Consider the following 27192-nt stretch of genomic DNA (forward strand, 5'->3'; position numbering starts at 1 on the left):
TTCTTCTTTCTGTCTTTGTCTAAAATTCTCCACTTGCGGTAATGAAGAAGGTAACGAAGGTTCCGGAACAAATTCTTGCGAGGAGAGAAAATCGACAAAATCCCAATGTACCTCTTCTGAAAGTAAGTCCGGGTTCCCTTGGGCGGTCTCCCCTGCTGGTGCACCCCATTGAATCGTTTTCTGAGTTTCCGTCATGTTGAATCACTGTCGCATAGATTGACTGCACACAAGCGCTAGCGAATCTATATAGACTACGTGACGTCACAGACTGCTCTCTTCGGATTGGATGCGGGCTGACTGAATTCTGTAACGCGTGTTAGGATTGGTGAATGAACTCAATCCGTTTCAATCCTTTCTGTCCCTATAAATAAGCGCAGTTCACTGCATTGATTCACCTATTGTCGGAGCCTCAACATGTGGACAGACGTTGAATCTTCAACCCTTGTGTCAACAATGATGTTCAGGACGGACATGCTCATGTATGTCCGGTCCAAGTGGACCGTTGTCCACAGGACCAGCAGCAGCCTGTGGATAAGAAGAGTCTATATAGAGAGACAAGGTTGCCTCAAGAGGACTCTGATGTATGGCCCTGCTGTAAGACGAAGTTTGAGGACAAGAAGATGTCGCAAATGCCCTTTATGTTAAGGGCATATTAACATAAACCAAAGGCCCTTTTCAGGGCCAGCCATATTTCTCGAAAAGAGATAGTCTTTCCATTGCCTACCCCTTTTTTTATTTTATTTTTTATTTTATTTTTTTATAAAAAAAATAGAGACCCTCCCTGTTTCAATTTTACATAGACCCTATACAGTCCCAAGGGTTTTTTGACCATGTTAAATTTACATAGACCCTATATTGTCCCAGGGTTTTTGGCCATGTTAATTCCCATAGACCCTATATTGTCCCAGGGTTTTTGGCCATGTTAATTCCCATAGACCCTATATGTTCCCACGATTTTTCTCCATGTTAAATTTACATAGACCCTATATGTTCCCAAGGGTGTTTTTAATGATAAATCCCATAGACCCTATAAGATCCCCCTTAACTACTCATATACGTAACGATAGCAATTCGCTTAACCCTAGGAAACGCATGTTTCACAGTTAGCAGTACTGTGCCCCTTAAGAATAAATTGAAAACATCTTACGCGCTATTCACAAGCATTATACAAATGAAGTGAAAGAAACCTATTTTAAAAGTATCCGAATCGTAATAAAAGTATCTTTTTCTAAATTCTAGACTCCTTCGAAAGGTAACTCTAGCTTTTCTTGTTTGAACCCTGTTCCGCAAAATTCATCCTTTACTCTAAATTTCAGTCTTCATTTTGTTCAACGCAAAAACAATCCTATAAAAGTCAAACATGCCTCGTTAATCAATTTTCATTAGTTTCCCTTTTGATATAATGCACGTTTCTGGGCAAAGAATTTTTTCCCACTGGATACCCACTACTTTTCAAGAATGGTTATATATGACAATAAACAAATTGAATGATAATAGCTCTTAACAAAACCGCTAAGAAAGGAGAAATATCCAGTATTGTTGGATTCAGTATAAAAAAAAAACCTTTAGTTTTGTAAAAAACCGCTTTTTGATACATTCTGATCCCTTGTCCTCTCATTTGAAGCTACCTCACAGATCAACACATTTTGCAACTCTTGTGCAAAAATAAAATAATACAATATATCTATTAAACAAACATTTCTAAATCTAACAGCATATCAAATGAAATTCCGGATAACACATCAAATTCACTGACGTATTTCATGCATGCTGCATAATGAACAAAACAACCACGATAGCAAACAAACAAAGTTTAGAGCCTTCACGTAATCAACCATATTGTGACTGCAGTTTCTGGAAATACGACATATTATTAACAAATAAGTTTATTTTAACAGCATTTGTTCCTTTGTTTGGTTTTGTTTTGTTGTGTATTTTTTAAAAATTATATTTTAACTTTAATTATCCTGTTTAATGCTTCTCCTATGGCACGATACCATTCCTCGCCAAGCTGCTTCATGGCTTGCAGATATTCGTGTAAGTGAACTAATGGTCAGCCTTATGTTGTTAGAGGAGATTTTTGATGTCCAATCTTCGATGGATCGTACATAATTTTTATCACCGATATCACCTTCACTATCCAGAATTTCACATTTAAACAATAAGGTGAAAAATCAGCTATTTGGGTGCAAAATATCGGGACTTTTTGCTCACGAGTCCGCAGAGCACTCTCTGGCAGTAACAGGAATCGTAAAAAAAAGAAAATTTCACTTGAAATTCCTTTGAGGATTTTTGTACACAATTTCACGGATATTTGCGTTTTGCAGCAAAGTAAATTGTCTATTAATGCTTATTTATGACTCGATAATTATTGAAAGATTGTTTCCAGATGTACTCGAATCGGTCATTATAAATACAAAGTCCAATTGTTAATGAACAGTATCCATGCAGATAAGCCAAAATCATTTTGTCATGTGTATTAATCAATCCTAACTTACCGCAAAGTTGTTGAAAGAAAAATTTACAAACCTCATTCTCATTCTACATGTAAGTTTGATTTCAGAAACTAGAGTATCTGACTGTGGAATTTACCTTCTTAACATGATAATGAGAGAAAGTGCCACAAGAGAACGTTATATTTCTTGATATCGAACTTAGTGATTCTAGTGCGTTCCATGGTTCGTATCTGCATTAACTGTGAAACAAACAAACAAATAAACTACAACGTGCAAAATGTTACCTGCTTTACACAATTTACAGAAAATGAATCATTTCAATCGACATATCAGAAGAAATTATTTACTTTCGAATTATCTGTCGTCTGGATATTGTAATCCAAGAAACTTTCATGGGATTTTGCAAGCCATGAACTCCTGCAACTGCCAATTGCATCTATGTTTCTCATCTGTAATGTTTGGTCAATTATCTTGCATTTAATTAGTAGTTCTGTAAGATAGGTTCTGCCATGTAACACCCAATGATCATGCACTGAACACCTCGCTCAGTACTAAACAACTGCACTCGGGGAACACTATTTAACAAACATTTAATTAAAATATATAAGTACAATATTTTCACACAAAAAAATTAATGAAACCTTGGGTGAAGTTCATCATAGCTGTGTCGTTGTGTATACTTTTTTAATTTTTGTTTGTTTTCTGAAGATTTCTCAAACAAAATTAATTTCATTTTTAAAACTGTTTACTAGGACTGGAAAAGAACATATGGAGTGAAACATAACCGAGAGATATATATTTCTAGCTGATAAATAGGTCAGGCGCTTCCATCATTGAAATTGATGTCAACATTCATTAAGGGACCATACCACCATGGTGCACTATATATTCGTAACAGCTCATTAACACAAATATGTTGTATAAATGTTAGATTAGATAGGCCAGTCCCCAAAATTAAAATCAACATGGACGATTTGTTGATCTTGTGGTTTCTTCCTGGTTTTGTTTTCACATTATTAATGCCCCACTTGCGATTGACATGGATTTTTTGCTCTGGAAAATGTAATTGGGTGCAGCTAACCACGCTGTTGCCAGAATTCATAATGTAACACGCATCTTACTACCGATCGAGACAAGCAACAGCTGCTTGAGCAGGATTGTGGTCGACGTTTCTCCTGTTTTCCAAAATCTTAAGACAACAGTTTTTGTAAGCTGAAGGGTTTTTAAACGCGATAATACAACAATCAACTAACGACCGCAAATTCACGGGACCCACATTTCACACGTGCATGGTTTTTCTTGCTTCACGTTTGACCGCTTTTAAGGCATTGAACGGTATTTTATGCCACGTACGGTAAAACATGCTTCAAACACCAAATACACAGTTAGTGCTATGTCAAATGACCCGATACGTATTCGCGAAAGACTTTAAAGAATTCCATATTTGTAGAACTTAGAGACAATTCGTTTTATGAAACTTATTCATACTACCAAAAAGTGAATACTGTACACTGTGACTTCTGCCCCTCAATGAAATATCTTCTCAACATCGACTCCCCATACCAAAGCAAATAATAATCACTAACATCTAGCTATGCTATAAACCGAGACGTAAATCACAAATAGGATATACCCTTGTTTCTCTTGGTTCTATTTTTAGATGGGAGACAAAGCAAAGCGTCTGCCATGAAATAAATGAAAATCGACTAATCTTCCGACACAACTCCACCAGCATGTGCAAAGAAAATTAACGGCATGATGTCGTAACTTATACGTCTTGATTAAAGTTTAAAGAGACAGTAAATGAGAAATTGGCGATGTTTAGCCAAAGTTAAGAAAGTTTGCCGAAATGACCGCGATTAGTTTCTTCGCATAAATCGTTTGCTATCAATTAAAATACGTCAATCGATCAAGGTCATGAATGTTGCTTCAACACGATGTCTGAGAAAACTTTCACCACACATTTTAATTAGAGTCATTGGAACTTGAACATTATCATTTTTTGATTTTCAAGACATAAACATAACCCTTTTTCACCCAAAACAGGTCATTCCAAAGCTTTGTGTCTCACTGAACAGATCAATGTCTAGCGTATACTGAAGAGTATAGGAAATAGTAGATCATGATATATCCACTAATCGAAGATCAGCATAAACAATATGCAATGCCTGATTAAATCGGATGTTTATTAAATGAAATATAACTTCTATAATACTCATGGAACAATTTATTTTGAAATCCTCTAAAGGTATATCGCATCTATTTGTCCTGAGTATGGATAAAGATAGTGTAAACGAATGTCATATCTACACATATTTTGCAAGGTTTTCAGAGGAACTATTTTCTGACCTATTTTCAAATTATAGACTATTTATTAACAAAACCTATTGGTGAATATCAGATGTGTTGACGTTGGGGTGCTTGGTGTATTTTATCTGCAGCATATCAGATTATCGAGAATCTGCAGTTTTCGGATTCAGGGTTGAATCTATATGAGAATAAAAACAGACCCTCGTCACCGGGGATTCATTTTCCCTTCAACGTTGGAGAAACTTGGCACTTTTACCCGTGGCAAACTACACATTAAGTGTTAATACTAGACAACTGTTATTTGCTGTGGCACTTGCCGCGTGTGATGTTAATTTTGGTTGTATAAACCTGCATAAGCCAGATCAGGTGAACAAACATTGGCAGGTAGATGGCGCCGTGTTGATGAAACTGAGCGATTTTCGAAACGGTTTCAAGATTATTCCTGAGAAACTTTTCGGAAAACTGTTGACTGGAGAATAGTGAGAGATCACACTGATTCCGTAAGCGCTTTTCTGGAGATTATTGTCGGAGAATGTCGATCAGAAGGAGGAAATTGACACTGTTATTTGGCTGAAAAAGTTTGATTGTGAAATCATCATAAAAAGAAGAATTACAAGCTCATATCTTGTATCTGTTAATGTTAGCTAGGAAACACGTTCGTGGGTCATCAGGTGTTGGATTATTCAGACTGATTTGCGATTATAATAGGTAGTTTGCTGTTTCTTGTGTGTTTTAGTCCTTCTAATAATTTAACTATGCCTTGTTTCTTTGCATATAAATGCAACATCAATTAACGAAATACTCACATTAAAGGGCATTTGTCTTACTTGGAAATTATGTAAAGAAGAAGGGAAACCTTAAAATTTTGCGAGACAATTATACTTTCACCAGAAATTCAACCACTGCCTCACAAATGAAGCTCGGAAATAATCTTTTGTGGAGAAGATTCCAAAGAATCGCATCAAAGTAAGTTTATATATATATATATATATATATATATATATATATATATATATATATATATATATATATATATATATATATATATATTTCGAATCTTGAGACTGCGCATCTTGATTTCCGTAAAGTGATAAGCGAATTCATGACCGAACAATTTACTAAATGTACGTTGTCGAATAAAATAAATATTCACATTTTATTGGCTTTTGTAATATTCTCATAACGTGAAACAAAATGGAATATGAACGCACCGGAAAACAATTAGTGCAAACATTTTTTAAATTTTCTTTGTCCCATCAAGTCTTGATAGGACCCCCTCCAAATAGCTACTTGCTCACTTGACTTTTCATGCTTTGTAATAGAAATCAAAGGTCAAATGTAGGTCAAATTCAGGTCAAATGTATGAGAATAGATATAACCTCCACTTTTCTACATGCATAAAATGAAGTTAGTAATGTGCGCATAGTATTTGAAAACTTTTACTTTCACATGATATAAATAAAATCTGTCTAGATAAGTTTTCACTGGTGTGGTAAGAACAAATGTTCACAAAATGACGCAGACTTTATCCACATGTTATAACCACTGTGCGAATATAACCTTGTTTAAATTTAAAATACATTACTGTTCAGGCCTATATGTATTTATTACAAGCCGCCCCATGCAGTAATGCGGAGGGATTGTCACAAATGATTAGAATTACATACCACACAGATAGGGTGACGAACTGTTGACACACAAGGCCGGATTAAGGCTGTATGGGCCCGGGGCACTTAAGATGGGTGTGGGGTGGTGCCTTATAAAAAATCTACAAATACACCCTTACAATGTCCTTTATTTGTGTATAATTATTATAGCAATATTAGGTTACGTATTAGTCGGTTTAGACTTAGATATAGTCTATTTAAACACATGTAATTTTATCCATTATGGGGGAGGGGCGCACGTGCCTGTTTTCCCAATTCCCCTTAATCCGACCCCGTTGATACCAGAGCCAGTCAGAACACGTTCGTACCTTCGGAAATATTACAGAAGAAGCCATTACAGGGTCATGTACATTGTGATGTCACCCATATATAGCATTTTTTTCGAATCCACTCATCAACTGAGTTTCATCAGTTTTTCTTTTCAAGTTTGAACCTATTCTAAAACTTACTGCAACGATGCTTTGGTGCGGTCCTATTCTAAAACTTACTGCAACGATTCTTTGGTGCGGTCCTATTCTAAAACTTACTGCAACGATGCTTTGGTGCGGTCCTATTTCGCCTTTCTTACTTATGCATATGACTTAATTCTGCTCTATATCCGGCGATTCTCACCTTTTACGATGTAACTTTCCATCACAATATTTCCAAAGTTATTTTTGTCAGAAAAAAACTTTGTGATATTCTATGGTGGCGCTATACAGTTTCGCATTTTGCATAGGGTTAGGAATTTAAAGAAAAAGAATGTCCCCGGCTTTCCTCACTGGTTATACTGGCTATTTAAAAAAGACCTTGTATATCTTAGGTATAATGCAAAGAACCTTTAATTCCCTTTATTTTGGTGTATGATTGATGGGTGTACTATGGGTTATAGAGTATACAGCTTGGCCTTACTTCAAATGTGCACCTTTCAAAAAAGTGCTAGCTCTACTTGGTCATTTTCACTTCCTGAACTTCAGAGGTCAATTGTATAAAAAAGAGCCGATAACTTTTTTGACATTTTATATATTTGGTAATTCATTCATTGCACTTTCAGAAGCTGGTATTGTCTAGTCTGGCAAAATTCATTTTCCCTATTTTAATAGCTGCTATGTATAGTGTACTTTAGACTAATTCAGACTGATTTTTTAACACAAGGGAGCAGTCATTTTAGTTAGCAGTGTGCTTAAATCATGTAAAATTTCCAAAAGTACAATATCCAAAAGAAATATCATCCACATTACATTAATGTAGCATAGAGGTATGCAAACATTCTCTCCACTGTGCATGTTTTAAATGCGAACTACTTCACCTTACATACGTCACTCTCTCAAAAGTACATATTATCTGGTGAGCGCCACCTATTGCAAAATAATATACTGGCAATTTCACTTGCCTGTACCTGTTCTCAAATACTCTTTCTTCAAAACAATCTTCGTTCATCAAGGACATGTTAACAAAATCAACGCTTGATTCTTCATGTACAAATTATTAAATAATTAGGGTTGCTATTACATTGAAAAATAGGCCCCTAGTGGTCTAAAGCGCTCACCGTTACCGATCACTGCCATCTCACCTCTGCATGGGTTCGAGTCTCGGATTCGGCCAATGTGGTTATGTGAGAAAGCTTGCTAGGAGCTTCTCGTGGGTCGGTGGTTCTTTCCGGGGTTTTCTCTGGTTCTTTCTCCACCATTTATACTGGCCGCCATGTATAGCCAACCTATCTTGTGCTGAAAAATGGCGTTAAATCCTACAACAACAGCAACAACAACAACATTGTAAAACATGAGACGCAGAATAAGTTTGAGGATTTTGCCCACAGATGAGTTTTGCGCCTGAACGGACCCTATCCTCTCACCCTTCTTTTGAGTTCATCGCCTGGTCAGATGTCTTTCCATAGTGTAATGTAAAAACTCGCGTCTAAAACGTACGCAAATACAAACAACAAAGACCCAGATCTGCCGTGGCAAAATATGCCAAAAGAGGAAGGTCTATGTTGTTTACCGTCTTCATACCTTACATTCTGTTGGTAAGTTTTCAGTTTACAGTCCTTATTTCTTTATCAGATTGAAGCTGTCAGGAAATTGGATTTGTTGTCACATTGAGCCTTCACCACTATACGATACCACTGATTTATTGTCTAAATCTATCCACAGTTTTAACATACGGGGTATAGAGTCCTGTTTCCGGTAGGTGACAATAATCAGTTTACTTGAACCTTATCCGCAGTTAGTTGTGAAAATCGCAACTTCAGTAACGTATGAAATATTTTAAATACAGCTTACAAAAACGGGAGAATGAGTGCTGAAATTTTATGAGAAAAGGTTACTGTAAAACTGAATTTCATCAGTGTTTCTGCGTTGTATTTAAGTTTGAAATTACGGGAGTAATATAGATAATTATCGAGTCTCTTCAAATGAACGAATATCGATCTCTGATTACTTAATTAAAGGGATGATGCTAAACTTTGCGATAGGTGTGTCCTTCCATTGCAATTTTGCAGTATTTTTATGTTCATTCCTCTGCCTCCAAATGTTATAAAATGTTTTGTACTGTCAATTACTCTGATTTAGTTCAGTTTGTTTCCTTTTTTCGTCTTCATACCTAAATGAGTCATTAATGACACATAGATTGGCCTCTTATGTAGGAAGTAATCTATTGGCCTCTTATGTAGGAAGTAATCTATCAATGATTACTTTCTAACATATCACTCATAGCTGCGATTACAGCGTTGCGTTAAGCGCATGAGAGAATAAAAGATATTTCGTTCCGACTAGAAAACATATGGTTTTCTGGTTGTAACGACATCATTATTTTTTATTCTCTCATACCCTTAGCAATCCACAATAAGAGATTGTAGTAGAATACTAGAAATGTGTGATTACGAAAATTAATTAAACCATTTGTTTATATTTATTTCAGTTTTGTTTGATGGTATCCATGATATAAAAATAACATTCGTACTATTCGTGCAGCAGTTTGACGATTGGAAGATTTTTTCTGTTCATTGCAGTGTACCAACGTTCAAAAACTTACCAGAGGAAACGTTGAGCAAGATAGCCGACGTTTTGGAGGAGGTAAGACTTCATTTCATCTTATATTTCAGTTTTCATTTTTAATGCTAGATTTGGATTCACTGACCCATAATTTATTCCTTTTTAATGCTATATTTTGATTCATTGACCCATAATTTATTCATTTTTAATGCTTTATTTTGATTCATTGACCCATAATAAATTAATTTTTAATGCTAGATTTGGATTCATTGACCCATGACAAATTCATTTTTAATGCTAGATTTTGATTCATTGACCCATGACAAATTAATTTTTAATGCTATATTTTGATTCATTGACCCATGATAAATTCAGTTTTAATGCTATATTTTCATTCATTGACCCATAATAATTCATTTTTAATGCTAGCTTTGGATTCATTGACCATGACAAATTCATTTTTAATGCTAGATTTTGATTCATTGACCCATGACAGATTCATTTTTAATGCTATATTTTGATTCACTGATCTATAATAAACTCATTTTTAATGCTAGATTTGGATTCATTGATCTATGACACATTCATTTTTAATGCTAGATTTGGATTCACTGACCCATGACAAATTCATTTTTAATGCTAGATTTGGATTCGCTGACCCATGACAAATTCATTTTTAATGCTAGATTTGGATTCGCTGACCCATGACAAATTCATTTTTAATGCTAGATTTGGATTCATTGACCCACTGACACATTTATTTTTAATACTCGATTTTGTTTCATTGACTCAATGACACATTCATTTTTAATACTAAATTTTGGTTTATTGACCTACTGACACATTTATTTTTAATACTAGATTATGATTCATTGACCCGCTGACACATTCATTTTTAAAACTAGATTTTGATTCATTTACCTACTGACACATTCAAAAAATTTCCACTTAAGGGTTGAAACAAAGATGAAGGAATCTTTTTATCTTTATTGAAAGTCTTTCGGACATGGACATTAGTGTGATATAAAATGCTACATTTTAATTTATGTACCTTCTTGGTTTAATGGCCCATTAAGTGCATGGACACACACACACACACACACACACACACACATATATATATATATATATATATATATATATATATATATAGAGAGAGAGAGAGAGAGAGAGAGAGAGAGAGAAAGAGTTGGTTAGTTCTATATGACATCCACAAATGGCGCTTTCACGCTCTACTGACTTTATGTAACGGTTGAAAAATGTAATCAAGTGGTTGATTGAGATCACCTTATTTTCCATGTATGTCAGTCAGGACCTGTTCAAAGATTTTCTTCCATGTACGTCAGTCAGAACTTGTCCAAAAATGAATTTTATTTATTGTCCTAAAATTATTTCCTATGTATGTCAGTCAGGACCAGTCCAAATATTATTTTCCATGTATATCACTCAAGACCTGGCCAAAAATATTTGCCATGTATGTCAGTCAGGACCTGTACAAAAATGATTTTGTATGTTTGTCAGTCAAGACCTGTGCGAAAAAAACTATTTTCTTCATCAACTTGTAGTTAATGTAGCACAAAGTCAACCTTTAAGATGTAGACATTTGAGACGGAAACTTCGATATCTGGAAGAATAGTAAATAAGCTGTATATCATTTTGAAGTTGAAAGCTATGAATGTGTTAGACAAGGTATATCTTACTTTAATTCTAAAATGAGTATGTATGTGATTTTAATTAGAGAGACGATTAGGAAGTAAATAAATCTGTACATAAATGTTGTCCTCAAGATGAAAAATAAATTGCGATGATAAACTACTGACTGCACAGAATCTCTCCATCATCAGTTGGACGAGCTTTCATCTTGCTAAGATGCTAACTAATCCCTGAAAGAAATTGCAATTCCTAGCCTTTGATAACTTAATAAAGCATTTCTTGTTTGTGTGAGAAAGTTTCTCGTTCTGTACAGCAGTAACTGTTATTACATTTTCATTCCCTGATCCATAGAAATTAAAGATGCATATTGCAACTGCACGTCTGCTTTTAGTTTTACTACTGCTTCTGCAACAACAAAACAACAATGCCATTAATAATTTCGATGATGATGATGATGATGATGATTATTATTATTATTATTATTATTATTATTATTATTGAAAGCTGCTTAATTTGTAAAAAGCCCTTTAAATGCTTCTCAGTATTGAAAATTTCTTCTTCATCCATTAGCCATAAAAAAGTTAAGTGCTAATATGTCATGGCTTCTGTCATCCAGGAATAGCGTCCTTGTGCTTTTCTGTCTTTCTAAAAACAAAAACAACAAAAAAATACCAACAAATCCCATTCAGTTTGCTTGAGGCTTGCAGCTCCATCTGGTTTAGAACATTTTGAATGAAGGATGGAGCTTGTTATCATACGGTCGAAAATAATGACCTGCATCCATAAAATAAAAGGATTAATTCCAGTTTTCTTGAATAAATTCTGGTTGGCACTATATTTTCGTCGTTAATATCATCAAGTGGATCTTATTTTCTCGTTAAAGAATATTTTGTTTCATCTAAAGTTTGATAACTGCTGTTTTCTTCTGGCTCTGCTTGTCATAGACAAGAACAGCTTATGGGGTGGTCTATTGTCCGTTGTCCTTCGTCCGGCCGTTACCACAAGTTTGTTTTTGTCACGTATCTTAAGGAGGATTGCCATGACTCTTTACACACATTCGTGCCAGTTTCTAGTTGATCCTAAATGAAAAATAGTGCTGCACATACATTTAATATGGCCGCCACTGCGTCCATCTTGAAAATGTCTTACCTCTACTCTTCCTATTCGATGGCCATATTAACATGGGCCTTTCACTAAATGACTCTTTATGATGTCTAACTGGTCTTAAATGAAACTGGAGCGAATATCAAATCCAGTATGGTCGCCACAGCGGACATCTTCAAACTATTGTTGTCTTTATATCCCATTCATGGGGGGGGGGGGATCGTATAAACAGAGGGTTTTCACTGAAAGACTTCTTTTGATGCCTAACTGGTCCGAAATAAAAATGATACCAGTCTGATATCCACAATGGCCGCCATGGCAGCCATCTTAAAATCTTACCATCACAACTGTGATATTGACGTGGGATTTTCACCATAACCCTTCTTATGATGTCCAGATTGTCTTAAAGCAATTGGTGCCGGTCTGATGTCCAGTATGCCGCCACAGCAGCGGTCTTGAAAACGTTCGTATTGCTTCTACCGAATGGATGATCGTATCTTGATAATATTGTTATCTCTACGCCTCTGCAAATAGATGTCTATATCAACGTTTGGTTTTCAGCAATAGGCTTCATACGATTGCTAAATGGTTCTAAATGAAAATGGCGACAGTTGTACATCAATCATGGCTGCCATGACGACGTCTTAAAAATCGTGTTGTCACCGCTCCCATGAATGGATGATGGTTATGATATGGAGTTTTCACGAAAAAACTTCTAATGGTGTCCACTTTCTCCTAAATGAAAATAGCGCCATCTTGACATCCAAAATGTGTACCACAGCGCCTAATTTGAAAATCTTGTTATTGCTAAAGAATGTCAGATATGGTTTCAACACTCAACAGTTACAACTTAAGAAATGGTCTTATCTTAAATTCCTGCCAATTCTTTTCTCCCAGTAGAGCGTCAGTCCTTTTCAGGGAAACTTGTTTTTTATATTTCATATCATCGTTTCTTTTGTGATTATAAAGGAATTACTCAAGCTCTTGGAAATTTCTATGAAATTACTGTCTTATTTTTGTTTGTTTTTTTGTTTTTTTTTTTAATTTTACTTTCATGGTTTTCGTATTGTACGAGAGTCTAATTGTGAGAAACCAGGCCCAGAATTAACAAAACGCTTTGAGCAAGATACTCGATCCAAAATTAAAGTTCCAGCATTGTGACAGTCCATAACATTTACCCATAATAAACCCAGAAGCAGGAAAACATTTCCTTGACCTAGGCGCACCCAAAAGAATCGTTGTTTTTTGGTCTTGAGCCTCGAGTTAAGTTCATGTTCCAAATGTATATATATTGAACCAGCTCTTTATCCTGACTTTATGAAGTGAAATTTAAATTTATTTTAATAGAGGAGAAATTGTGTCCTTCTTTTACAATAAGTACTTTGTCATGCCCATACTCTTTTTATTGTTTGCCTACAATTAATTCATAAATCCAACCAAATATTTTCCGACAATCGTGTATAGACGTCCATATGACCGACTAGTGTTTTTCGATCCGTATCACCATAGTACCAAAAACAGATCTACTTTTTCATGTCTCATAACTGACTCCCACCCCAGCACATTTCTCGAAAAGAAAACATTAGTAATATATTCAGAACAAATATGTTTGGTCACCGTAGTTATCATATTGTTCGGTGGATGAGATTTTTCCTTTTCTTTGGGTAAATAAAAGGCTGCAGCATGCAGAAGAAAACACTTAAAGGAACAGCTGACCGTACCAATATTTTGACAAAATACCGAAAAGATAGCTTTTCTTGTAAACGGAGAGGAACTTCCAAGGCTTGCCATAATTTCTGGCACGTATAAACTGGTTTACTGATATGCCTTCGACTTTTGTATCCTGTTCTTGTATTGTAGACATTCTGTCTCTGAGAGAGATAAAAACACTCAGTAATATGTATTTAAAAAATCCTTCGAAAATAGAAACATTTAAATGATACGCAATATGTGCTCAAAATAGATCTTTAAATAGATAAACAAAAAAACTAAATGCAATCCGCTGTGTCCATATCATTGCATGCCTTTACTTCAGTTACGATAATTTTTCATATTTAGCTAAATATTTATATGCATAGTTCACTATGCAAATTTTAGGGGGGATTTCTTGATGAAGAAAGATTTCTTTAGTATTTAAAATATATTTTTATAAAATAGCTTTAAACTTTTGTTTCTTCTTTGTGTGTTTTCATTTGAGTAGATACCTGGTTTCTTCAACACTGTTTTTGCACCACTTAATGCGTCCTGCAATTTAGATGTTTTCTTTTCTTGCTAAGAGAACAGACTATATTTTCTTGCGATACAAAATTTTATGAATATACTTACACACTGCAATTAGAAATGTGTATGCCTCGGATTTCGTCGTTCATAATCTGCATCTGTTTATTATGGTGTCTTGATCGAAACCTTGTACATCTGAGAGATTTTTTTAAAACCAGCCCTACCCCCACCCAGTAAGTTAGGATTTTTGGTCAGCAGATCCAAGGTCCTGAAATATGCAGCGAGGTAAAATTGTTGTTGAATGTAAAGTTATATTGGTATGTAATTTTTATTTAAAAAAACAACCCTCGAATAACAGGTTTAATTCGTTATTTTTATCACCATTTTGTAAGCTGTACATAAAGGACTCACTTGTACGTTTTTTAAATTCCAAAATGAGTCATCTTTATTTCAGTATTGTACCTACAGCTTTATAAAAGTGCAAGATCAGTTAAATCTATTATTAGAACAAAGACTGCGCGTGTCAGATGATGGCAGCGTAACCCATGGTTGTTAAATGTATTCAGTCGACACCTAACCAAGATACCCTTGAAATGAAATAGCAGCAACATAACGCGTATTTATCATCAGTCAGATAGGTTTTAATAATACAATATTGATAAGTTTTTGAAATCTGTCATAGTTAAGCTATGAAATGTTTGAATATCATATTTTTACGGCTTTTTTGATAACTTTCTTTTAAGCCTAAGCAATATTATATGAAGGTAGTTTGTTCGTCTGTCCTGTTCGTCACAATTCTGTTTCGTCCAGTAACTTTTTCTTTGCTTTTACATCTTACCATCAGGATTTAAAGGTGCTATGGCTTCTGTTTGAGACAGAAAGTTGTGTGTGTGTGTGTGTGTGTGTGTGTGTGTGTGTGTGTGTGTGTGTGTTCGTGGTTAGTAAAAACAGTTATAAAACAGTTATTGAAGCTCAGCGATTTTTACATTTCCAGCTGGAAAACAATATTTTTCTTTAATGGTACGGAACTGTTTCATATCAAGAGCGCACGCACTAAATCTTGGAATAAAAAACAAAATCATCAAACTCATTCTCAAACAATTTATTCCCAACATCAGCAGAAACAGCATCTTCATAAAACAAACCCGAAAGCTATATTAGTATCGTCATTATCATAAAGAAATGCATCAGTTTGAAAAAGATGAAGGCGATCAGATTGTAAATAGATTTATTTGCATCGATGGAGTACTATTTATAAATCATGTGCTTTAAAGTTGCAGTTTTTAAGCCATGACTTTGTGATATGTTTTTGTTAGTGTTTTGTTTGTGGAGACTTTGTCTCCCTCACCTGAGCTCCCTTCTTAGATTGGATGCTGGGAACCCATTAAGTTAGCAATATCGTAAAAGAAAAGGTAAAGCTTTGGATCATATGGTCAGATGCATGAAGTACACCCGTTGTGTGAAAGGATACACACTTGCTAATGCGAGGAAGTCGGTGGCTGGCGTGGGGTATTTATCTTGAGGTAATACCGGCCATTTAGAAGCAGGAAAGATGATTTGACTCGAGTCAATACCGGAATGTAAACCCCTCGTACAAATTTAGACTTTGTTCATTCAGTGTGATTACTTGAGACAAGAAGGGGAGTTACAACCTTGTACGGATTATGACCTGCTCATACAGGACAACCTCCTCTGAACATCGTCTCCTTTCTGCAATCACTTCTCATCTGCTTTCCCAAAGTCTCCATTTTCACAGAAGTTTACCTCCATTAAGCTGCCTAGTTTGTTCAATCTCATACATATCTAGTGATGATAGGTTCAGTTATATTATTGTCTTCATTTGGTCAGCATTGTCATGTGTTTGGTTAGCATTGTTAAGTGTTTGGTTAGCATTGTCCAGTATTTTGTCAGCATAGTCAAGGGTTTTGTTATCTTAGTCATGTGTTTGGTTAACATTGTCAAGTTTGGTTAACATTGTCAAGTGTTTGGTTAACATTGCAAAGTGTTTGGTTAGCATTGTCAAGTGTTTGGTCAGCACATTCAATTGTTTTGTAAACATAATCATGTGTTTTGTAAGCATTGTCAAGTGTTTGGTAAGCACATTCAAGTGTTTTGTAAGCATAATCATGTGTTTGGTAAGCACATTCAAGCATTATCATGCGTTTGGTAAGCACATTCAAGTGTTTTGTAAGCATATTCATGTGTTTGGTAAGCACATTCAAACATAATCATGTGTTTTGCAAGCACATTCAAGTGTTTTGTAAGCATAATCATGTGTTTGGTAAGCACATTCAAACATAATCATGTGTTTGGTAAGCACATTCAAGTGTTTTGTAAGCATGATCATGTTTTTGGTAAGCGTTGTCAAGTACTCTGTTGTAGAAGCTGAAAAGAATCGAAGTGCTGCGAACTCGACATTTTTTTCAGGATTTTGGTTGCTTCCAGTTTTCAGAGTCGCAAACATGACAATGTTTTCCAGTTGTCGAATTTATACTGTACTTTAACCAAAAACGAAATATTATAATGTTTAGAAAATGAGGGGCTCAGCATTTAAGGAAATAAAACATAACACCATTAAATTGTATTCTATGTCATAGGTGGTTTGTCGTCTCTGAAAAAAGTAATGTTGCTTTAGGGTTATTGGTAGATTATAATGACCCAGTTGTATAGAGTAAACTGATGCACTATAGATTCCCATTCCCCTTATGCTAGACACTCCAACAGAGAATAAAATATGAGTCTAAATATTTCGTGAATATAAAACTGAAAACATAGCGTGCTGAATGTGCACTTTAAATTTTAATTTTTCCTGGGATATAACTCTGGAAATTTGATGTTAAGAAAATCAACTTTATCTACGATTATATTCAAATTTATAAATAGTGTAACTAGAATCAACCCTTTCTACTGTTTGTTCTATTATGTAGAGAGATTGTGTAATTAAAATGATTAGTGTTATGCTTCCATACAGTTATTTTCAAAAATGGTCCGACCAGAATTTTCAAATATCTTGACGATGATGCAACCATATATTCAGTAGCTTTTAAATTGTGAAAGAGCTTATTGCATGACCCCTTCACAGTTTGTTTCTGAAGCGCCACCCACTCGCACACATTCTGAGTTCTCAGAATCGGATACATCATGTATTAATCGATAAGGTTACAAAAAGCAAAAGTCCTCATTCAAAATGGATGCTTATTGTTCAAGAGATTGCACATGTATAATATTGTAATACGTTCTTGTAAGATGTAAGAGAAACAATCTCTCTCTCTCTCTCTCTCTCTCTGTTGACGATTACTTCAGTTTTCTGTCAAAACATAATGAAGATAATGAAATTATATATTGGTTATTCATCTTCCTACGCCACAACGGCCATCTGAAAAAACTTCTATCGCTACTCCTTCTGAATTGAAAGTCATATTGAAATGGAGTTTTCACCAGAAGACTTATGATTTCTAGTTAGTTCTTGAGGAAAGTGGTGCTAATGTGATGACTAAAATGGCAGCCAGAATGAATGGACATATTAACATGGGGTTTTCAAGAAAAGACTTCTTAGTTCGTTTGAAAGGAAAATGGTTCTGATTTGATGTCCAAAATGACCACCACAATGACCACCACAATGACCATCTTGAAGTTCTTTTATCGCAACATCTCCTGAATTATGTGTACATGTTGTTACAGAGTTTTCTCCGGAAGACTTCTTATCTAGTACGTCCTAAATGAAAATGGTGATTATCTGATATCCGATTTAACTGTCACATTGACCATCTTGAAAATCTTATTATTGCTAATCCTCCAGAATGAAAGATAATATTGCCATGGGGTTTTCGTCAGAATACATCTTTATGATGTCTGCTTGGCACGAAATATAAACTGGGCCAATCTGACATCAGTGAATATGGCCACCATCATGAAAATCGTGTCATTGTTGTTCCTCCAAAACGGAAAGTCATATCAGAATTTGGTTTCCACCCAAAGACGTCATATGCCATGTTTGTCCTAAATAAAAATGTTGTGATGCTGATATCCAATATCTCCACAACAACAGCTAATTTGAAAATCTTAGTATCACTGAAAAATCTCAAGCATGGCTCCACACTGACCATTTAAAAGGAAGAAATGACCTTATCTTGAATTCCTGGCAATTCTTTTTAGCCATTTAAGCGTCAGTCACTTTGATGGACTCATTTTGTCTTTGTCATTGGGCTTATGATGTTCCCTTGAAAGACACTCTTTCTCTATTTTAAGAGAAGTAAACATCACGGTAGCGCAAGGTTTTAGTTTTATGCCCATTATTACCGACTTCTCGAATGGTTTGACACTCTCTTTAGTTACTGTGTATGCAAATGACACAACACAAGACTCTTGTTATCGAAATATTGATCTTGAAGAATCCGAACCGAATCGTGATTTACACAGTGCCATCAAGAGGGTGTATGAAAATAAGATGAAGTTAAAGTATTTCTCATCGACTGAGCTCAAATGTTAGCAAAAAAGAATGTCAACTAGAAATAATGGTGACAAATTTATAAGATAATAGGTATGCTAAGTTTCTGGTAGTGTTGATAGAAGAGATATTAGCATGGTCCAACCATTTTCAATCACTGTGTAAACTAATCTGAAAGAAAATAGAAAATTAGAAAAGGTTTAGAACTATTGTATCGGACCTGCTTATTCTAGCGGTATAACATTCAATTGTGCTTCCATATTGATATAATATGAAGCAGCTTAGAATTAGCACACAAAAAAAACAACAGAATTTGTGGATCGTCATTTTAGAATCAGAATGGACAGCCAGCATATTGCTTAACGCTAAAGAACAGCCAGAATATTACTTAACATTAAAGAACAACCAATATATTGCTCAGTGTTAAAGAAGTACCAATATATTGCTCAATGTTAACGATCAGACAAAATATTGATTAACGTTCAAGAACAGCCAATATATTGCTTAACGTTAAAGAACAGCCAAAATATTGCTTAACGTTAAAGAACAGTCAGGGTATTGCTTAACATTAAAGAACAGTCAGGGTATTGATTAACGTTAAAGAACAGCAAGGGTATTGCTTAGTGTTAAAGAACAGCCAGGAGATTCTTCAGTGTTAAAGAGTATCCAGGATAGTATTGCTCGAGCCAGGATTATATTGCTCACTGTTAAGGAGTAGCAAGGATATTTCTCAGTGTTAAAGAATAGCCAGGATATTGCTCGTGTATTTTATATACCACATCGATTCCTTATAGGATCAGTCAATTGATTCCGATCAAAGATTTGATTGATACTATAAGCTCTCTTCTTTTCATGTCCTATCTAATTTGGTTGTAGAATATCTTAACGCTTTCAAATGAACTAAACAGGTCAGTTCTATGGTTGCAAACTCAAGTAACACAATGTTTTCAAATGAACTAAACAAGTCAGTTCTGTGGTTGCAAATTCAAGTAACACAATGTTTTCAAATGAACTAAACAGGTCAGTTCTATGGTTGCAAATTTAAGTAACACAATGTTTTCAAATGAACTAAACAGGTCAGTTCTATGGTTGCAAATTTAAGTAACACAATGTTTTCAAATGAACTAAACAGGTCAGTTCTATGGTTGCAAATTCAAGTAACACAATGTTTTCAAATGAACTAAACAGGTCAGTTCTATGGTTGCAAATTCAAGTAACACAATGTTTTCAAATGAGTTAAACACGTCAATTCTGTGGTTGCAAATTCAAGTAACACAATGTTTTCAAATGAGTTAAACACGTCAATTCTGTGGTTGCAAATTCAAGTAACACAATGTTTTCAAATGAGTTAAACAAGTCAGTTCTGTGGTTGCAAATTCAAGTAACACACTGTTTTCAAATGAACTAAACAGGTCAGTTCTATGGTTGCAAATTCAAGTAACACAATGTTTTCAAATGAGTTAAACAAGTCAGTTCTGTGGTTAAAGTAAACTCGATGATTTATACCAACCAGAGCTACTAACGTATACACTTTGCTCAGTTTTATGGAATAATCTGGATCGGATTTAGAATGGGCAGCAAATATTTGTACTTTTCTCTCAATAATTGTGTTTTAGAAAAATGCTTTAATTTTAATTATCTGCCACATAACTATATTTTTGTATTATACAGGTGATTTGTGTTGTGTGGTGTAAAATACTGTATGTTTTATTGTTGGTTTGACAACTGAGTTTAATTATAAAGTAATTTTTTTTAAAAGACTATGGAAATACGCGTTAATTCAGGGCAATACTAATAATAATAATACTAACAACAACAACATATACTGATAAATGCATTTGTAATGATTCATGATAGAATCTAAATATATACAAAGACAAAGGTTATTTCATCGTGTTAGAAACGAATAAAGACATGAATAAAGACACGCTGTCCTTTTTCGATAATTGTACACGGCTAGCATAGTAGCACAATTTTCTTTACATTTATCAGTTGGATAGAAATTGATGGGAAAAGTTGCTGATTAGTACTTCGCATCGATATTCTGCAGACATATATAACCAAAGGAAAAGAAAAACACTAATGCACTAATTTTAAGTACAAAGAGTGGAACCTTGGTGAAATCAGAGGGAGGTAGAACCTATCATGATTTACGAGCAGAGAAAAAATATTGCTCTTTTTAGAATATGATGCAGAGTCATAACAAAATATCCTGGCAACAAATAATGGAAAAACAGTTTGTTTGTCGTCACCCTGGTATTTTTTATAACCTGTTTATATCACAAATCCACAAATCATCGAATATTTTTTTGTAGTCTGAAGCTAATAAGATACAGGATTATGGTTACAGCTAGGCATATTTTAATGGGAAAATGCGTTTTAATGTCTCCCCGTCTGTTCTGCTGCTGTTATGTGCTTTGTTCCCTATTTCACCATCCCCACTACTAGCACCCCACGACCGCCAACCCTTCTATCTTTTTTGTTGTCGTTTGTATGCATTGTCTGAAGAAACCAATTTATTATGTGTTACTTCTACAATAAAAATTCTTAATGTCAAAATATACACATCGGCATATAAATTAACAATAACACTACTACTACTACTACTACCACTACTACTACTACTACTACTACTACTACTAATAATAATAATAATAATGAAAATATCCTCTTCTTGCGTCAGAATGAACAACTCTCTGTTTCTGAACCTGCATTCGATTAGTTGTAATCCAGCATTAGTCAACGTGTTTAATACATTGATATTTAAACAATATTTTGATGGAACAAGTTACTCTAAAACCCATTGCCTACGTAATTCTTTGAACTTTTAATGGCCTGTAATTTATAATTGTTCTGACTATTCTTTATATCATAAATGGCCGTTTTTATTTTAACTATGAAGTTTTCATACCGCAATGCCCTACATCTTTCTACAGTTAGTCTTCATACAGCAATGACCACACATTACTACAGTAAGTTCATACAACAATGCCCTACATCTTACTACAGTAAGTCTTTATACAGCAGTGTCCCACATATTACTACAGTATTTTCACACAGCAATGCTCCACATTTTACTACAATACGTCTTCATACAGCAGTACCCCACATATTACATCAGTAAGTCCTCATACAGCAATGCCCCACATATGTCTACAGTAATTTCATACAGCAGTGCCCCACCTATTACATCAGTAAATCTTCATACAGCAGTGCCCCGCATATTACTACAGTAAGTGTTTATACAGCAGTAACCCGCATATTACTACAGTAAGTCTTCATACAGCAGTGCCCCACATATTACATCAGTAAGTCTTCATACAGAAGTGCCCCACATATTACTACAGTAATTTCATACAGCAATGCTCCACATATTACTACAGTAAGTCTTCATACAGCAATGCCCCACATATTACTACAGTAAGTCTTCATACAGCAATGCCCCACATATTACTACAGTAATTTCATACAGCAATGCTCCACATATTACTACAGTAAGTCTTCATACAGCAGTGCCCCACATATTACATCAGTAAGTCTTCATACAGAAGTGCCCCACATATTACATCAGTAAGTCTTCATACAGCAATGCCCCACATATGTCTACAGTAATTTCATACAGCAATGCTCCACCTATTACTACAGTAAGTCTTCATACAGCAGTGCCCCACATATTACATCAGTAAGTCTTCATACAGACGTGCCCCACATATTACTACAGTAAGTCTTCATACAGCAATGCCCCACATATGTCTACAGTAATTTCATACAGCAATGCTCCACATATTACTACAGTAATTTCATACAGCAGTGCCCCACATATGACATCAGTAAGTCTTCATACAGCAATGCCCCACATATGTCTACAGTAATTTCATACAGCAATGCCCAACATATTACATCAGTAAGTCTTCATACAGCAGTGTCCCACATAGTACTACAGTAAGTCTTCATACAGCAATGCCCCACATATGTCTACAGTAAGTATTCATACAGCAATGTCTCACATATTACGACAGTAATTTAATTCAGCAATGCCCCACCTATTACTACATTAATTTAATGCAACAATGCCCCCTCATTACTACAGTGAGAGCATACAGCAGTGTCCCCCATATTATTACAGTTAATCTTCTTACAGCAATGCAACACGTATTACTGTGATAAGCCTTCATGATGTCTGGAAAGTTGGGGGAAAATCTTATGAGCCTCACAAACTGAGTTTTTCAAGATTTAGCTTTAACAACTGTGAATGCCTGCCGTTTTCCGTAATCAATCTCTCGTAATCTTTCCCTCCTCCCTTACATAGTTTCTTTGCAGACAAGGAACTAAAACAGATTGTATTCTTTTGAGCAGGCAGTTTATTCTACTAAATTACGCGGGACCCCGAGTGGCCCAGTGGTCTAAAGCGCTCTTCGTTACGGATCACTGCCATCTCACCTCTGTCTGCGGCGGTTCGAGTCTAGGATTCAGCCAATGTGGGTATGTGAGAAAGCTTGCCAGTAGCTTCTCGTGGGTCGGTGGTTCTTTCCGGGGTTTTCTCGGTTCTTCCTCCACCATTAATACTGGCCGCCATGTATAGCCTATCGTGTGATGAAAAATGGCGTTAAACCCCACAACAACAACAACAACTAAATTATGCCGTTGTAAATTAGTGATATAAAAGGGGATGAACTATAGTGGGTGAATTGGGGCATTTAATATTTATCATTTGCAAGTGTTGTTAGTATATAAAAAGACTGATATCTCTCTCATGGAATAATTTACATTGTTAGTATTTGTTGTTTGGCAGAGTCAGTATAAGCAGTTAATTAAATTCCGAACTTTAGTTATTGTGTCTGACGTTTTATGATATTCATTCCTTAATTACCAATACATATTAATTAGTCAAGTTCTATAATATAAAAAGTATATATTACAAGAATTGTTATAATTCTATGTTCTATAGCTCGTGCAGTCTGATTCATCTGCATTGTCTGGATTAATCGAGCGTTAATGCTTCTTCCGCATGAAAGGACGAGTGTGTTATTTATACCTAGGCGTTTGGCATTGACATGTATCATCTCGCTGTGTTATTCCGTCTTACTTACGGTCTGTACTCATTTATAAGACGAGTCCACTGCAAATTGCAAAGACCCAGACATGCCGTTGCATAATGCGCCGACTGATCTTGTCTATCCAATTTGTTAGGAGTAATCAGTAGAAGAAACAAGATAGACTCTGATATGCAGGCGCTTTATGCTATGACAGATCAGGATCTTTGTTTGTTGTTTGCAGTGTGACTCGGCTTATAAGAGAGTACTACGGTTATCTCTTTCATTGAAGTCCAGTAGCTCCCGATGCACGGAGACCATATAAAAAACAAGGCATCGGGATCCGACAGCCAATGATATTGAGCTTTATCCCAAAAGAAGAAAGTCAACGTGTATGCAAGGCCTATCGATTAAGGGGGAAGACACCTACACCACCCACCCACCCCAGCCCCCACCCACTCAAAATGAGCGCGTAACAACTGAAACGTTTCCTATAGCCAGTTTTCTTACGTGATGGTTAAAATTATGCCCTGGAAACTCTTAATATGCAAGACCTTCCGGTAGTTTCTTCCCCTGGGCTACCAACAGAGGTTCTGTCCCCGCTAAATGATAATAAACGATATTCAGAATCCGACCGTGCTATGTGTGGCATCTATTGTACTATCCAAGGCTTATCGTCAGTTGTCGAGCTTTCTAGAAGCTATATTTAACCAATGATTGATTGAGAGAGACAAAATTTAGCTAAGAACAATAAAGAAGTGATCAGTGCTATATTTTATTTTTATGTTGTCTTTTTATAGATTGGATTTAATGGTCCTCAGTTAAACTGAGGTCTGGAGACTGTCATGTCCAGTTTAAGGATTCGATGTCGCTATAATTTTTATCTATTTTATCCTTCACAAAATACGGACCGGCTATTTATTCTCCTGAAAGTTCTATTCCTCGTTAGGAAGTTCCTTTGCAATATTTTGCCACTTAAATTCATCAAATATGCTGACATACTTGTTGGAGTTAACGTTGCCCTCCATGGAGACGGATTTCCAAAACCGTTGTAGAGTGCATGCCAAAATATTGCCGAAATCTTCTTGAATGGCGAGTGTGCACTGTACAAACCTAAATACTTATTCTTCCTGTGATCTCATTCAAGTTGACATTGTACGTGTCCTCTGGTTTTCAACTGTCCAGCTACGTCTCTTCACAACATGAAAGACTGAGACACGATCCTGTCTATACCTTGTAGTTTACGTCCTCACAGTGTATTTCCTGGATCCTAACATTGTAACCCTCTTTTGACACCATTTTGGGGACCATGAGTATTGAGAGACATATAAAATCGTACAGTCAGGTCCTGCAAATGTCGTGCATGGTGGTTGTGAACAAGCCGCAAAAGTACATAATCACACCTTTCGCTCTTGGCTTTAGGGATTCCAAGTCAAAGTCACTTCTAATTCTTTATGGACACACACACCCCAATCCATTTGTGAAACCTGTTCAGATATGTCTGATTTGTAGAATGAGATATTCCAATAATTTCAGATATTCTTTCTACCATTTAAATTCCGTTCAGCTAATTGAATTATCGACCGTCAATCAACTCCATATCGTGAGGTACCATGTTTTGTTTACTTCCCCAGAAATGTCTATAAATAACTCTTGATTTCAGTCTGCAGTCGAGATGTTCACGAGTGCAATAAAGCTTAAAAGAATATATCTTATCCATGTAATGACCATTTTAGGTCTTATTTCGCGACATGACTTCAGTCTTTGTATTTTGGAGGGTTCGCACAATGGTTCGCTCATAGTGTCAAACTTGTAAAGTAAGCATAGTTTAGTTGTTCAATAAATGATTAAAAAAGATTTATATCGGAAGGGATAGCGTGTGTGTCTTTGCGTGTGTGTGTCTGTGTGTGTGTGTGAATAAAGTGGAAATATTTGCATAATATAACTACAGTTCTTAAGATTGAATGTACTACTAACACATATTTCTTCTTCTTCAGCAATTATATTGGTTATTATATATTTGATAACAACGATCCCTTCCGATGCATGGTGAATACCATGTTTAATGGATTAATCTTACACTAATAAAGAGAATAAAGAAAAATTTTTTCGATGTGTGTCCGGCAATCAATCTGATCATTATAATTTGATTAAACAAAAATGAAGCAGCTATGGTCTACCATCTAGCCGAATTCTGACGATCCACAGGCACATATATAACATATATTTACATTGTAAGCTTAAAGATAAGAGAAAATATATGTCATTAAAATTCCAGCAACTGAACACTGGCAAAGATGCGGAGAATGGGCTTCAAAAGATCTTCATCATCATTTGAATTATAGACGTTTTCGCCCATACGGTCATGTACGTCTGGTTAATGTCCATAAGCGGACTATTTAATTGATCCCGGGAGGGGGAAGGAATTAGAGCCTCATCCCCCAGGAATTACTGTGCATAAAAGGCACTATTTAATTGAGCCGTCAGGTCTTGGGTCAATATGACTGGCTTCATAGACCCTAGCGACCTGAATGTAAGGCTATACTCGAGTGGGGATAGACCCAGCACACACTCGAGTTAAAGGTAGCAATTCAGTCTGCATTAGCTGCGCTAGGTGTCAACCAAGTAGTATGTGACGCCAGTAGTGATTGGTCGCCACTATGACGTCACATCGGGACACCTAGGTTTTTATTCCCATGTGGAGGGTTAATTAATTGTTCATGAAGAGAGGAAAAAGTGCCTCTCCATTCATGTATTTAATATGTGCTATATGCACGTTTATTAATTTAATGTCCGGCAGTGGCGAGGAGGAATGTTCGGTCAGGGAGGAGCCTGCTCACCTTGAAGGCACCTTGATTTATCCAGGGTATACATTTTTTTACTCCCTTGCCAAACGGTTAGTGAATTGTCGTGCGTTTTTTTTTTTCTTTTTTAAAGATAGTACCGCACCAGTGACCGCTTAGTGATGGTCTGTAGGGTTATTTAAACTTTATCTACTGAGTCTGATTTGGCTGTTGTGTTCTTGGTTTGGGTTCACCCTTTTGTGTATGGTTATTTAAGCTTTCCTAGGCTTAATGGTGCGCCGCTTTGTGCAGCTGGGCCTGATGGTCCTTGGGGTTTGGGTCACCTCATATATTCTTAAGTTTAGGGTCCTAACTAGTTTCGCTAGGTATTTGGTTGCCACATTGTGCAGCCGGGCCTGATGGTCCTTGGAGTTTGGACCACCTTATAGGTATTAATTTTGAGGTTATAGTAAGTTTTCCTATCTTGATAGACTTTGCCGCCTTGTGCATCTGGGCCTGCTGGTCTTGGGCTTTTTAGAACATCTTG

General features: G+C 35.7%; 1 protein-coding gene across 4 annotated transcripts in view; it reads left to right on the forward strand.

Annotated features, from left to right (window-relative positions):
- Positions 1–27192, forward strand: part of LOC149802350 (cGMP-dependent protein kinase 1-like) — a 383724-nt gene that overhangs the window by 288504 nt on the left and 68028 nt on the right. For all 4 annotated transcript variants that reach the window (XR_016420027.1, XR_016420026.1, XM_089951577.1 and 1 more), the window contains exon 5: positions 9423–9486. Coding sequence is in view for 2 of the 4 variants with exons in the window: in XM_089951577.1 (XP_089807703.1) it covers positions 9423–9486 (64 nt within the window). In the remaining 2 variants the exon portion in view is untranslated. The remainder of the gene's footprint in view (positions 1–9422; positions 9487–27192) is intronic.

This window comes from Sinohyriopsis cumingii, chromosome 3 (genome assembly GCF_028554795.1).
Source record: "Sinohyriopsis cumingii isolate HCF-2022 chromosome 3, ASM2855479v2, whole genome shotgun sequence".
Taxonomy (NCBI): domain Eukaryota; kingdom Metazoa; phylum Mollusca; class Bivalvia; order Unionida; family Unionidae; genus Sinohyriopsis; species Sinohyriopsis cumingii.